The 15000-nt window shown below is 37.5% G+C and overlaps 2 protein-coding genes across 2 annotated transcripts in view; both read right to left on the bottom strand.

The window, feature by feature from the left end:
* The window catches only part of LOC125047369 (syntenin-1-like), a 13987-nt gene extending 10633 nt beyond the window's left edge, over positions 1-3354 (bottom strand). The window contains 2 exon segments of the mRNA XM_047645593.1: positions 18-77; positions 3205-3354. Of these exon segments, the coding sequence (XP_047501549.1) occupies positions 18-68 (51 nt within the window). The 5' untranslated portion in view covers positions 69-77; positions 3205-3354.
* A 7143-nt stretch (positions 3355-10497) lies between these two features.
* Positions 10498-15000, bottom strand: part of LOC125024970 (microfibril-associated glycoprotein 4-like) — an 8404-nt gene continuing 3901 nt past the window's right edge. The window contains exons 3-7 of the mRNA XM_047612776.1: positions 14738-15000; positions 13728-13863; positions 13086-13191; positions 11750-11883; positions 10498-11120 (exon numbers count right to left, since the gene is read on the bottom strand). The exon at positions 14738-15000 is cut by the window's right edge and continues 7 nt beyond it. Coding sequence (XP_047468732.1) covers positions 10933-11120; positions 11750-11883; positions 13086-13191; positions 13728-13863; positions 14738-15000 — 827 coding nt within the window. The 3' untranslated portion in view covers positions 10498-10932. The remainder of the gene's footprint in view (positions 11121-11749; positions 11884-13085; positions 13192-13727; positions 13864-14737) is intronic.

Below are 15000 nucleotides of genomic sequence, written 5' to 3'. Positions count from 1 at the left end.
AAAAATTTGAAACTTACTCGGCCCATTTGGTCCACCTTCATATCCTCTAATGACGGGTACAGACTCATGTTGCTGATCTGGAAAAAGACAATTAAAAAGATTAACCCTCTGTCTGCTATGAAAGTATTCCAACATATATTATGGCAGAGTACAAACACTGCCATCTAAATCACAATACATCACAAGTATCTGAAATTAAAATAATCAATAAATCATGGGAGAAAAAATGACAATGCCAACTTCTAGGCCAAATCTTTCACAATTCATCCTCAACAACAGTACCCAGTCATATAATTAAAGAAATCAAACCTTTCAAAGAAACTCAGTCAAACTTAATACAGCTATTTATGGACCAGTTTATTACAGGATATACTTTAACCTTTAAATACTTTGTTTCACAAAGGAAGCTTTGGAAAGTGTTTGACAAAACATATATTAATAAACCATGTAACAATCTCAATAGCTTTACTCATCTTTTTCTTCCTTTTGAAGAAGAATAGAAACACAGAAATGATAAATGAGAGAGAAAAAGAAACAAGAAGTAAAAGAAAAAAAAAAAGGAAATAGAAGATACAGATTTATGAATATAATAGCAATAAGAATTACACAAAAAATAAGAATAAGAATAAGAAATGATTAAGAAGACATACTACAATATGAAAAATAATAAATTGATGTAAAAAGAATGGAAAAACAAATGAGAACATACAGTTTTTTTTAATATTATGAATATATAACTCCTATTCATAAAACAGGAAGTCTAATCCCAGATGCCATCCTTGCATTATACCTTTTGTACAAATGTTATCAAAGTATATAACCTCAAACCAAATATATGCATTAAGCAGACAGACCGGATCTCATATTCACCTTCATGAATAAACATAGCTGTCACGTTACCTTGAGTAAACGGCAGTGTACATGCCATGTCTGTTTTTATCCGGTTTAATCTGTTTTTTAATCATTAATAACAACAACAAAATCTGACTATCACCTTGTTAAATGTTTGCTTGCTTATAATTTTATAATTTGAAAAGAAGATACGTGCTGCAGAAAACAAATATCTCTTTTGAGGAACAGTACTCAAACTATGAAATTTTATGGCTGCCATAATCTTACTAATTACTTTATAATTTAACTTGATAGTTTTAATACCAGAGAGAACTATCTCTAAGAAGGGAACATGTACAATATATACTTTCTGGTCTTAATATATCAGTGGAAATGCTAAAAAAAAATTCTCACCCTAATAATATCTGATTCCTTATCTCTATCTCTTTATCCCTTTCTATAATTAATTTTAACACATTCTACAAGTATACTTTACTATGGCTATCCTTAAACATCTCTTTTGGGAGGAAGAAATAGTTAATCAGTCATTGGGAAATTGGCTTTAGGATACTATTAAAGCAGAGAACATATCTTGAGCAACTTTTAACAATGATATGGCATATGCAACATATTCCTTTTTGTTGTCTGTTATTCTACTTATCTCTGTCATGCTTTTCTTTTAGTCTTGGTAATCATATTGTTATTCACTTGTAACAACTATGTTGATACCCAAAGCTTTTTCCACAGCTTCAGTCCAAAGCTGGAATGAGCACTGATTTGAACCGGGAAATGGCTGTTAAATACATGCATATACATACATACATATATACACACATGTACTGTAAATATACATGACAGCATTTCACAATATTTTAGAAATACCAATGTGTCTGACGTAGCTGATACTTACATATCATTACCCACAGCTTGACCCATTACCCAAGTTATGACAGAGCCCCCATTTCTTTACCTATCAAATGCAGCACTACAAAATATTTTTAATATACAAATATTAAGACATTACTGATCATTTATCATTGAAATGGCAATTAATATTTTTGTTCCTGTATCTACTTCAACAGTAATTTGAATCCTTGAGTGACAAAATGCACTGATACACTAATTCAGCTAATATACACAAGGTTGTTCCTCATATTCTAACGCTTGAAGAGTTGTGAAATACATGTAAATATTATCCCACGTATGATATGTGTTATACAGGCATCACCAATCATTCAATACGTTCTGACAGTGGCTGATCTCTTGACAATTGCTGTATTAACCCTGTTTTATACCACTTATTTCAGGCAAGACACACAAGGATCAGGCTGCTCAGTAGCACAAAAAAATTTCAGTACATGTAACATGGCTAGAGAAGTGTGGTTTAAAATCAACAATGAAAGTAGTGCAATAAAAATCATGTGACCAAGTGATAAGATGACTCAGAGTTGGCTGATGGTTGACATCCTGTACCTTATTTAGTTATTCTTTTCTCTCTCTTGTATTCCCCTTAGGGTTAATGATACATTGGAAAATTCACGCTACTTAAATACCCTAAGCAAAGTCACACAGAGAAATGTGGCACATATTTCCTATTGAGAAAATTATTCAGGCTTGTTAACATTCAAAGCTAAAGTAATATATATAATTTTCTTTTTTTTATATGTATGATTGTGAAAGGCTAGAAAATAAATCATGAAACTAAAGTTAACCTCTAGTCGTACAGACAGGCCTGCATGTGATCTTTGAAATGCATAAAAAAATTACACAATACTTAGGTCTATATGCTTTTACAAGTTTAACTATAAGTATCAACGATGGTGTATGAAAGATTCAGGGTATAATATGTTTATGCTACCATAATGCTCACTGGCAACTGTTTTTTTTACCTTATCCGACTAATCGTGAAATGAAACATGGTGAAATACTTGACATTAATATCAGGTGAGAAGTACCAATGTTTTCCTATTCTTCTGAATCTGAGCAAGGAATGCCAATTAAAAATGAATGACATGTTCAGTAATCAACCATCCATGCATTACTTGATTAACTGACTGATAAAATCTAAGTAACAATATCCTACAACTGCATTTTAACAGGAAGAAAATTATTGAGTGTTTGAGTTCATTCCTTCCCTCTGCTTGGCAACAGGCACTTCAACCAGGAAAACACTTCTCATGAAATCAAATAGAAAGAGAAAACACGAATTCCACACATTGGCAAAGCACGACAACCCTTCAGAAACGGAACGAGGAAGGCATAATTTCCTCCAAAAATCACGAATCACGAAGAGAACAAACTCAAAAAAAGATATTAGCAGACGTCTTCTTGACTTCACTTCTCACTACGTCCTCCTCAGATGCCATACTTTACCTCTTTCCTATAAACCACTTGCTCAACAGCGAAATCACTCCCAATATCTGATTTCTGCGGCGTCTATGCACTCTTTCCTCAGCGGCGCCACACACTTCAATGAAGTCAACTTACACTTCACTCTCACACACACACACGTCCTCAGCACCCCGTGACCGTGACGTCAACCCGTTTCCTCGTCTTCCTCTCCCTTCTCGATCGGCGCTGCGACCCGAACTCCCTTTACATCGACAGTGCCCTAGACTAAGGACCTCCACCTCGAGTTGCTTACCTCTAGGAGCTCTCGCACCCACGCCAACGAAGTGAAAAGCAGCGAGGACTCCGAGGAGGGACAAGATCCTGAGCTTTTGTTTATCGAGACTCATCCTTTATGACGTCATCGTGCATTCGGGTATTTTGCACTGATTCTCACAAACTTCGTTGGGGCTTTATCCAACATGGGACGCCTTTTGTTGATTTATTTATTTTTCTAAAGATGTATATTTTTGGTTTTATTAAGTGCTGGGCTTATGGAATTTCTGGTGGACAAGGTTTATGACGTCATCGAGCGTTCGTGATTTTTAAACAATAAATCTCACTGTATTGAAAGAAGGTTACATCTATAATTTGTTTCATATACCTATACCCAGATGTACCACTAGATATCAAACCTCAACTATACATACGAAAGATAAAACCAAAAATAACTAAAAACCTCTATATAACAAAAGATCTTTTAGATTTTGAATACGCGAAAGACGTGAGAATTAGACCTTACGTGGAAACAGGAACTTCAATTCACGGAAAAGCGATGAATCAGTCGTTTATGTATGACGTCACGGATTGCGGTTCCACTACTTTCTGCTATGACGCGCGGTACCCATTAAACCCAAGGTGATATAAGTCTTGTTTGAAAGTGTGTAGCCTTGTGAGAATATAACTATATAATTCAATCTTCCTCATTTCATTTTTTTCCCTATTAGATCAAATGCATTATGGTTTTAAAATAGTCCCTTAATAATAATAATAAAAACAAAAAAACACACACACACAGGATACTTCTTAAAGAAACTTTTATTATACACCTATCTGATAAGTATACTGTTATTCGCATTTTCTCTTAAATTGTCTCATGCATCAATGCAGGTTCTGAAGTGTCTGTGCATTCTACTTAACCATTGTTATTTAGATCCTGTGGAATTCTGCGTTTTTGTTTGTTTATTTGTCTTATTGATGTCTTTGTTTGTCCAGTGTTCTGTTATCTACTGTGTTATTTTGTGTAGTTGAGAGTTTGGATTTCATTATATATTTATTTTTGGTTTGTCTCTCTTTCTTCTTAATTACCTCCTTCCTTGCCCTAACCAGAGGTTAATTATTATCTTCTTATTGCAGTATTTTCATCAAGTATAACTTTTATCATCATAAATCACCACAAAGCCATATATATTCTAAAACTAAATACCTTCGGTATTTTACTACTGAAGTACAAAAAGACACACCAACAGTTATACTTTTCCTATTTTGAATATCAACAACTAAAACTCACATGGCAGGTAAACCCATTTACTTAACCAAAGGAAAACGAGGAATGGCGAAATCATCATGTGACATGCGACTTGCTATCTTATCAAGTCCATCTGATAAGAACGAACGCAGAGTGAAATAATTAATCTAATGCATAAAACTATCACGTATCTCTCACAATTACTTTCATAATTTTACAGTAAATCGACATTGATAAGTTTAAATGTCTTTGTAGAGCCCCCCTTTCTTTACAGGAAATCCTCAAACGGGCGACATCCTCTATGTTAAAGCTAACAGAGAGAGAGAGAGAGAGAGAGAGAGAGAGAGAGAGAGAGAGAGAGAGAGAGAGAGAGAGAGAGAGAGAGAGAGAGAGAGAGAGAGAGAGAGAGACTTTGACTTTAACAAGTTTATTGAGACAAAAGCTGACATTTAAAATGTGAGCCCACTATCAACAGATTAGAATATATACAATACTTGAAATACAAAAATACAAATATTTAGAGTCAGTGGTTTACATATCAGAGAGTGATATAACACGATCATTTTCCACCCTCATCTTGATAAGTATAAGTATAATATGCGCGCAATATATAATTATAATCCCGGAGCTATGCCACCAGTATATATATGTATACATATATATATATATATATATATATATATATTGTGTGTGTGTGTGTGTGTGTGTGTGTGTGTGTGTGTGTGTGTGTGTGTGTGTGTGTGCGCGCGCGTGTGTGTGTGTGTGAGTGTGTTTGTGTGTGTGTGTGTCTATATATGTATATATATATTTATATATACATATATACATACACACACACACACACACATACAACTATCTATATTGTTCGTGTGTGATCTTTTTGATTAACTCTCCATAAGCAAGGATATGCTTGATGCTCTCTGATATATTCGCACAGAATGCGGGTTCTTTATTACGCCACGGTGGCACGGTCATAATGTTGACATAACTAACAGTCACGGGCAGTGATGTAGCCAGATATCCGAGGGCCCGGAAAGCAAAGTCCATTGAGGGGCTTCTCTCGTTCGGTGGAAAATCACCCCCCCCCCCCTAAATACGTCACTGGTTACAGGATATGACAAAAATCACACGTGACAGAAACGTTTGGGTTTTAGTTTCGTCTCTGTTGCCATAGTATATGGCAACCGACAGTAAGGACTCAGCCTTTTTTGTGGAGATCACTGACTTTAAGTACTGAAACTGTGGGATGGAAGAACTGAGAGAGAGAGAGAGAGAGAGAGAGAGAGAGAGAGAGAGAGAGAGAGAGAGAGAGAGAGAGAGAGAGAGAGAGAGAGAGAGAGAGAGAGACAGGGAAAGACAGAGACAGGAAGGCAGAGAGAGAGAGAGAGAGAGAGAGAGAGAGAGAGAGAGAGAGAGAGAGAGAGAGAGAGAGAGAGAGAGAGAGATGAGGTTACGTTTATGTGCTATATATTGTTTTCATCATTTCTTTCAAAACGCTTTGCCATAGCGTTTTACCGTGAGGAATGAAAGTGTTAGATATTACCCATTTCCTTAGGGATCACTGCGGAATTTGACTGTAAGCCAGTCCCCTACACTCTAGAGAGCGGAAAAGGATATCGACATGAGGCAAGCGTGAGAGAGAGAGAGAGAGAGAGAGAGAGAGAGAGAGAGAGAGAGAGAGAGAGAGAGAGAGAGAGAGAGAGAGAGAGAGAGAGAGAGAGAGAGAGAGGAAGGCAGGGAAAGAGAGCAAGAGGAGAGAGTACATTTTAAACCTTATAAAGAAAGCAAATACAAACATAAACGATTTAACAGCTTGCCAGTGACTTTACAGCCATCAGATGAAGACCCCTCTACGTTTTACAAATATGAACTTCTTCCTACAAACAGAAAAAAAACGTTGACAATAACCACATTTGATTATTAGTGATACTGTAATCCAACAAGACTTTATCACGTGGAAGTAAACAACAGGATCTCTATCAGTCACTGAGTTTGGACGAGGCGCTGGCAAGGGAGAACAAACAGGATCTGTATATTTTCCTCCGATATATTTTTTTATGGTTAATGGGTTACGACAAATACATGTACTAGACATCAAAGGTCGCATAGCAGTATGGCAAAGTATTGTTGACTGATAACGTTTATTTAGCCAATATACATAAAGACATAAACAAAATAAAAATAGAATGGCTGGGCCTCCTGAGAACACAAGCTCTCTTAAGGAGGCACCTTATTATAAGGGAATTAATGTGTACTTAAATTTCTAGACTCAGGTATTCTACTAGGAGGTGGATTGGAGACGATGATAGTAATAAAGATAATAATGTATAATGAAGTATGAATAATAAAAACAGGCTAGTAAATCGGACTGTGTTGTAATAAATGATAATGTTATTCATAAAAAAAACATATATTGCACAAGATTATATCCGTATATATACATATATATACATACCTATATACATAAACACATGTACATACACAATTTATATAAACACATACACATAAACATACATACTTATACACAAACATATTTAAATATACATACACATATTTGTACATAAATACACACACACACACACACACACACACACACACACACACATATATATATATATATATATATATATATATATATATATATATATACATATGCATGTACATACATATGCACACACACACACACACACACACACACACACACACACACATATATATATATATATATATATATATATATATATACATATATGATTTATATACATTTATATATACACATACATATCTATTTATAAATGTATTACATAGACACATTTGTACACATATGTAAGCATTCATGCAGATGCATAAATATACGCTGCTATCTACCTGTATATATACTTATACAAATTACTACTTGCAATTGTCCTAAACATCGGAATTCACTCTGACATATGTAATAGATGGATCTTCAACGATTTTTTGAGTGACGGTAGTGATGGAGCATTGTGGAGATGTGAGGGGCAGATTATTCCAGACTGTTATAAAATACGTGTCATTAATTGGTTTGAGTCTACAGTCGGATGTTTTAATAGTGGGTTTGATCACAGAGGATATCGTAAATCATTTTTATACCGGAATAAGTTATTTTCATAGATATTGATACATTTAAAAGTGAAGACAGAACAAAAGTATTTATATCTCTCAGTTTCAATAGTTTCAGTGTAGAAAATGCACTATTGGTATGGTCATATTTGCCTAATCCAGCAACTGTTCGGATTACTCGTTTTTTGGCAGTTATAATGAGTTTTAGCGTGGTTTCATTGACAGCTCCCCAGGCAGTGTTGCATTATGTCAGATGTGGATAAATTAATGAAAAATAGATGCATTTACGGGCATTCTTAGTGATAAATCACGCGTATGGTACAGGATACCACGCTGTTTATTATTGTTTTGACGAATAATGTTCGTATAATCTTTCCACAACAATTTATCGTCAATCATTACTCCAAGAAATTTATTTTCGGCTTTCCTTGACAAGGGTTCTAACAATACTGGCAAAAGTGTAGGGGAAGTTTCTTTTTACGATTAAATATAACAATGGGATTTAACAATGTTTAGCGTCACTTTGTTTGAAAAGGTCCATTTGCTGATAGTTCTCTATTGATGTTACTAACGAGTAATTAATATCGTTACCTGAAGCATATACTGTCATGAGCATATAAGATGAATTTCAGATGCGAGGATGTTTTCACAAAATCAATGATGTTAATCGGAAAAAGAAGAGGCTCTAACAGTGACCCTTGAGGTACACCATGAGATAATGGAGAGCAGTCTGAGTTGGATCCATTATATGAAACAAATTAATTTCTGTTTGACAGATATGAAACAAGCGGTTAGCAGAGCCCCTGATAATGGGATAGTTTCGTGAGCAAAATTGATTGATTAACCGTATCTAAAGCCTTACATTAATCTAGATATAGAGCAATAGTGAATTCGTTATTATGAAAGGCCCTGCATGTAAGGTTTGTAAGAGGCATAACAGGCATTTATGTTATTCCTTGCAAATCTAAATTGGCAATCTGACAGAATCAGTAGGAAAAGTGAATTTAATTGTTAGTGCTGTAGAATTGGTAGAATTGGTCAGTTGATTTACTACCTCAGAGAATTCGAATTCGGTTACGGGATTTAAACATAGATTAGTGGCGGAGCGGGTAAAAATGAGTTAACGATTAGGATAAGTGGACAGAAGGGGGCCCAGAAGAGAAGGAAAAGGAAATGAGAAGAAAAGACAATGCAAAATTAGTAGAGGCGAGGGCAGAGGTCCAAGGTAGAGGCGTCTCCACATTAGGCCCTAGTCCCCGTCTCCTGAGTACCCCCCCCCCCCACGACAACAACGAGCAAGGAATGGGGGGGGGGGGGTAATTTTATAGATTCCCTGCTGCTCGCATGCAAATAGAAATTGTCGCATTTGACTATGGTTAATGCATCTTTATTCATTTAGTTAGATCATGTGTGTGTTTGTATTTATATATATATAAAGCTAATGAATTCCAATACCGCGAATTATTCCAACGCGGTGGATTACCTCTGAAAACCAGATTGTTCACATTTGATTCTCAGAATGTGGTAGACAAAACAGCTTCAAAGCTACCTCAAAGACGCCATTGCTGCCATCTTTAAGAAAGGAAACAAAAAAAAGCATGTGGGAAATATCGCGGACTCTTGTAGAGAGAGTCTTTGCCAGGTTTCTGTTGTAGCGACAGCTGGTCATTGCAGAAAAAAAAAATCGACACTATCGACTTGATATAGTGTACTAGGCTAAAGCAGGAGGAGAGCAGAGAACAACAGAAATATATTTTTCTCGTTTTCTGCGACCTGGAGAATGCATTTGACTGCATTCCAAGAGCTATGTGGATGGTTCTTCACATATGTCCAAGCCACTTCACCGCTGTGATTTACATGTTACATGATGGTATGTCAGGAACTCCTTTCCATGGAGGTTAAATTTCTGAAGAGTCCCAAATTACATGTGGATTGAAGCAAGGATACGTTCCTACGCTCTTCTTGTAATTACCTTGCTGCAATGATGTATGAAATGCCACAAGATGTTGACGTTATATATCGTTTAGACGGAGGATTATCCAATATGGCGAGATTTCGATCCCGTCGGATGACTAAGATTCAACATATTTCAGAACTCCGACACGCTGATGACAATGCAGCTGGCATACGATTGCATACGATTGTTTTGGTCTCACAATGAACATCAAGAAGGCCGAAGTACTTGCTCCACTTTGCTCCGGCTTGCCGGGTTTTAACGTTACCATCTCTAGAGCAGGCGTCACATCAACCCTAGTATATAGATATAAAGTCTGGGCACTATATCGTAGAGACATCAAGAAAGTTGAACGTTTTCACCAACAAAACAAAATAAAAGATAATGCTATCAACAAAGCTAGCCTAAATGAAGCTAATGGTCAAAGTATCGAAGCCTCCATTATGAAATATCGTCGACGCTCGCCAGGACATGTGATGAGAAGGGGAAAATTCTGAATTCCACGTCAGTTTATCTTTATTGAACTTCCTTTCAAGGATCAACTGAAGTCAACTCTCAAGTCAAGTGGGAGAGATTTAAGAAAAAAAAACACAAAAAAAAAACTGACATATCTAAAGGAACAGAAAACCTCAACATACGTATATATAAACTTACATACATACGTGTGTGTGTAAGCGCAGGCGTGTATATGGTATGATTGTCCTTTTTATAATTGGATATATATTCTTTACCCATGGATTTCACTTGTAACAACTGGGAAATAATAAACACATTCTGTTTGTGAAAGTATTTAATAGCAAGTCTACATGGAGTGTACTTTAAAACTACATTTTGAAATGTTCACCAACACATCTTGAAATCTGACATTCTTATAAATGAATACACTACTAAATATCTTTTCACTCTGACAAAAATAATAATCACTACCAAAACTTAAAAAAAAAACATTAATCATTCATTTTGACAAAAGAATGTACAGAAATGTTCCATAACAATTACAGATTCCTCTTCATGAAAAAAAAAAAAACAATTATAGATTTCACTATGAAAACTTCTCTCACAGTCCAAACCTACACATTATATTTGTAATAATAATAAAATAGAATAAAACAAAAGTCTGAGAGAGTTTCCAAATTTGCTCAGTGTTTACATCTACCCAGTGCTTCCGCCTCGCTTGTCGACACGAGAGCTCTCGGTCACCCGGAGTCTAATATCTCGGCCTGATGAGCAGCGTGAGGCTCTTGAGGGAGTGTTTGACGTTCCTCCAGGGGTACCAGGCCACGCCCCCGTACTCGCTGCCGCCGGAGTGTCGGTACGTGCCGGTAGGAAGGACGTGGTAGCAGTTATTGTACCACCATCCGCCTCCTCCACCAAAGAGCTTGGCGCAGTTTCCGTCTGTGTTTCGGGCAGAATGGGTGTTAGGCATTGTGCAGAGTTTGTTTGGGCGTTAATATATTCAAAGAGAGCGGAAGGGGAGTAACTGGCGACTTGCAATATGTATCTCAGTAATATGTGTGTATTTCTTGTTGATACTTTAAATACTGTAGTCCATGCGACCTATTTTCATTATGTAAAATGTTTAAAACACACACATTCTCTCTCTCTCTCTCTCTCTCTCTCTCTCTCTCTCTCTCTCTCTCTCTCTCTCTCTCTCTCTCTCTCTCTCTCTCTCTCTCTCTCTCTCTCTCTCTCCCTATCTCCCTCTACTATCCTCCCCCTCTCCCTGTCCACTTCCCTCTTCATCCATCCATCCCTACTCCCTCTTCTTCTCCTCCCCTTCTTCCCCAATCTCCCTCCCCCTAAGTTCCCTCATCCCTCCTCTCGAACTCTCTCCCTCCCCCTCACTTTTCTCATCCCTCCCTCTTCTCCTCCCCAATTCTCTCTCTCTCCCTCTCCCTCTTCCTTCGTTTCTTCCCACTCCCTCTCCCTTATTTTCTTCCCTCTCCCTCTCCCTCCTTTTCTTCCCTCTCTCTCTCCCTTCGTTTCTTCTCTCTCCCTCTCCCTCCTCCCCCACGCATCCTTACCCCTGTTGGTGTCATCATCGTGGTCGTAGGTGGAGAACTTCATGCCGTTGTGGATGCTGAGGCCATCTCCCGCGGCGCTGTCAGCCTCGAACTCCTCCGCCGTCAGCATGTAATCCTCCTCAGGGCCGTCCACTCTGAGGAGTCGGCAGGGGCTGATTAAGGAGTCTGATTAAGGAGTCAGGGGTTCAGTCGAGTTAAAAAGTCGTGTTAAGGATTTTAAAAAGGACGGTGGTTAAGGACTTAATTCAGGAATCAGTGGTTAGATCTTAATTAAGGACTCAGTGGTGAGATCTTAATTAAGGAGTCAGTGATTAGTTCTAGCTAAAAAGACGGTGGTTACGACCTTAATTAAAGAGTCGGTGATTAGGGAGTCAGTGGTTAAACTCTTGTTGAAAATACGATGTTAGGATCTTAATGAAGAAGTCAGTGGTAAATAAACTAACTGCTGATGTCGATAGTGGTTTATTGATAACAATGTTTTGATATTTTGCTGATGGTGTTCAGTGGTTTCCGTATTTAATCATAGATAACAATAATTCATTAGTAGTAATTTCATAATAATCAATACCACTATCACAGTAATATATGATAATTAATTCCTCTCAAGGCACAGTCATAAAACTCTTACTATCATCATTTACGACCATCGAACATTATGACCTTCCTAGTTTCCTTAATCCTTCTGAATTAATATCATCATTGCCTCACTTCCTTATCTATCTGATTCGTTATCATCAAAACCTAACCTTCTTATCTATCTGAGTCACTGTCATGGCCTTACACCCTCATCTATCTGTTTTAGCATCACCATGACCCAATTTCCTTATCTATCTCATTTATCATCATCGTTAACTAACTTCCTTATCTTTTATCTTATTCCCTTATTACCTCACTTCCTTATCTATCTTTATTTATTAGCAACATCACCTAACTCTCTCGTTTGTCTTTATTTAGCATCATAATTAACCAACTTCCTTATCTATTTAATTCATTATCACCGTTGCCTTGCTATTACCTTACTCTCTTATTAACCTCACCTCCTTATCTATCTTTATATATCATCATCGTCATCATGACCAAACTCCCTTATACAGTACCTATCCTTATCTATCTATCGATCACCATCCCAGCCTCCGCGAACGACGAAGGAAGGGAGGGAGGGAGAAAGGGAGGGAGGGAGGGAGGGAGGGAGAGAGAGAGAGCGATAGAGAGAGAGAGAGAGAGAGAGAGAGAGAGAGAGAGAGAGAGAGAGAGAGAGAGAGAGAGAGAGAGAGAGAGAGAGAGAGAGAGAGAGAGAGAGGGAAGGGAGGGAGGGAGGGAGGGAGAGAGGACTTACCTGAACACATTGTACTGAACCCAAGTCTTAGAACCGTCGAAGTCTTCCATGACTGCTCGAAGTTGGTGAGGCTCCCATGTGGTCAGCTTGTGCAGCATGTCCAGGCCTACGAGAGAGCATTCATGTGGTTACGGGTTGAGAAAGGAATTGTAGGAGAGACGGGGATGCGGTATGGTTTCGGTGGCAGTTGGTGGTAGTAAGGAGAATGGGGGGAACTGTGGTGGATATTGGTAACACAGTGGCAGCAGTAAGAGTAATAATGTTACTGGTTGTGGTAATGATAATAGTAATAGTAATAATGATGATCATAATGATAGTCATTAATAATTATGGCAGTAATCAATAATAATAATGATAGTGATTAATAATTATAATGTGTAATAATCATGATGATAATAATCATTAATGATAATGATAATCATTATAATAATTATAACAATTATAATAATGATAATTATAACAATCATAATCATAATAATGGGAAGATAAAGAACAAACAGGAAGAAAAATAACAAATACAGCTAAAATAATAATGATACTGAGAATGATGATTATAATAATGATTATGATAATAATCAATAACCACAAATCCACCAACCCACGAAATGAACCACAAAAATAAACCCGTAGGATGCGTCTCACCGATCCAGTGGTCCTGCGCAGGATCTCCGAAGCCATCCTTGTACTCCTGGAAAGTGCGGTTAAACGGCTCACGTCCGTCGTTTCTCGCCAGCACGACCGTCCACCCGATGGCTCCCCGGCCGAGTTCGCAGCGGACCTGGGGAAAGAAAGGTTTTTTTTTTTTTTGCGTGGTTATATTGATGGTTACGATTAGATTTTGATTAGCAATGAGTAATTAGCAATTTTGATTAAATTAGATTAATAAGGCTTAAGATTAGATTTTGTCTCGTTTTATGAGGGTCGTTTCGGGTATATGCTACAAGTGGAGATTGATAGGTTTTGTGAACATTCTGAAATCTACGGGGGAAAAATTGTATTACAGACTTCCTTCTCTTTTTCTGCATCCAAAGATATTTTCAATATATTGTATAAGATAGCTTTTTTTTATTGGACATGGTGAGGCGAAAAGCTTGTGGTTCTAGAGCTAAGAGTTTGAGATTTCTCGAGCCTAAGGGGGTGATGAAGAATTTTGCCTTTTTATTTAAATTTCCGGGTATCTGCAGAGGGTTCGTTGCATTTTTAAAGTTTTTATTTTGGGGTATTAAGAAAGATCTCAGTCTTCCTATTGCTTTGTTTCATCTCACCTAGACGTAAACTTCAATATATATTATAGAGGTCATTGTGCTATCCTGGAGGTCATAGGATGAAAAAGTAAAAGAACCACTACTCTGTATTGTAATCTCAGAGCCACTATTTTACAAGTATTAAATGAGGAAAACATTTTATAAAGAATTTACCAAGAACAGTACTAGAAAAGTAACTGCATGCTATATAGGCTGAATCATAAACCTGCATACTATAGATAAAAATAAGACAAACACAAACACACACACAGATACACACATACGAGAACCTAAACTCCATCATGTTGAAAGCCTACATCTAAATCCAACACAATCCATACACAACATCCAACAAAGCACTTGAAAAAGGACCATTAAACACTCAAACGAACGCCTCCAACCTCGTACCTTCTTAGGCTTGAACTTCGGCGGCCGAATAGTGTACACGCCCTCTGTTGCGAACTGGCTCTTCCCCGCGATGTGATCCGGCTGGCCCTCGGCGATGTCTTGGCACGAGGGCTTGTACATCTGACCCAAGATGAGGTCAGTGTCCTCCCGCAGGTCGGCGATTTCCCGGTGGGTTCGTCTGACCATGCGCACGATGTCACGGATGGAGGATTGTACCTGGTTGTGGTTCTCCGTGAGGGTACTGAGGATGGCGTTCAGCTGCT

Source organism: Penaeus chinensis, chromosome 4, assembly GCF_019202785.1.
Source record: "Penaeus chinensis breed Huanghai No. 1 chromosome 4, ASM1920278v2, whole genome shotgun sequence".
Taxonomy (NCBI): Eukaryota; Metazoa; Arthropoda; class Malacostraca; order Decapoda; family Penaeidae; genus Penaeus; species Penaeus chinensis.
Note: the sequence above shows the minus strand (reverse complement) of the source record. Positions and strands in the feature narration are given on the sequence as shown.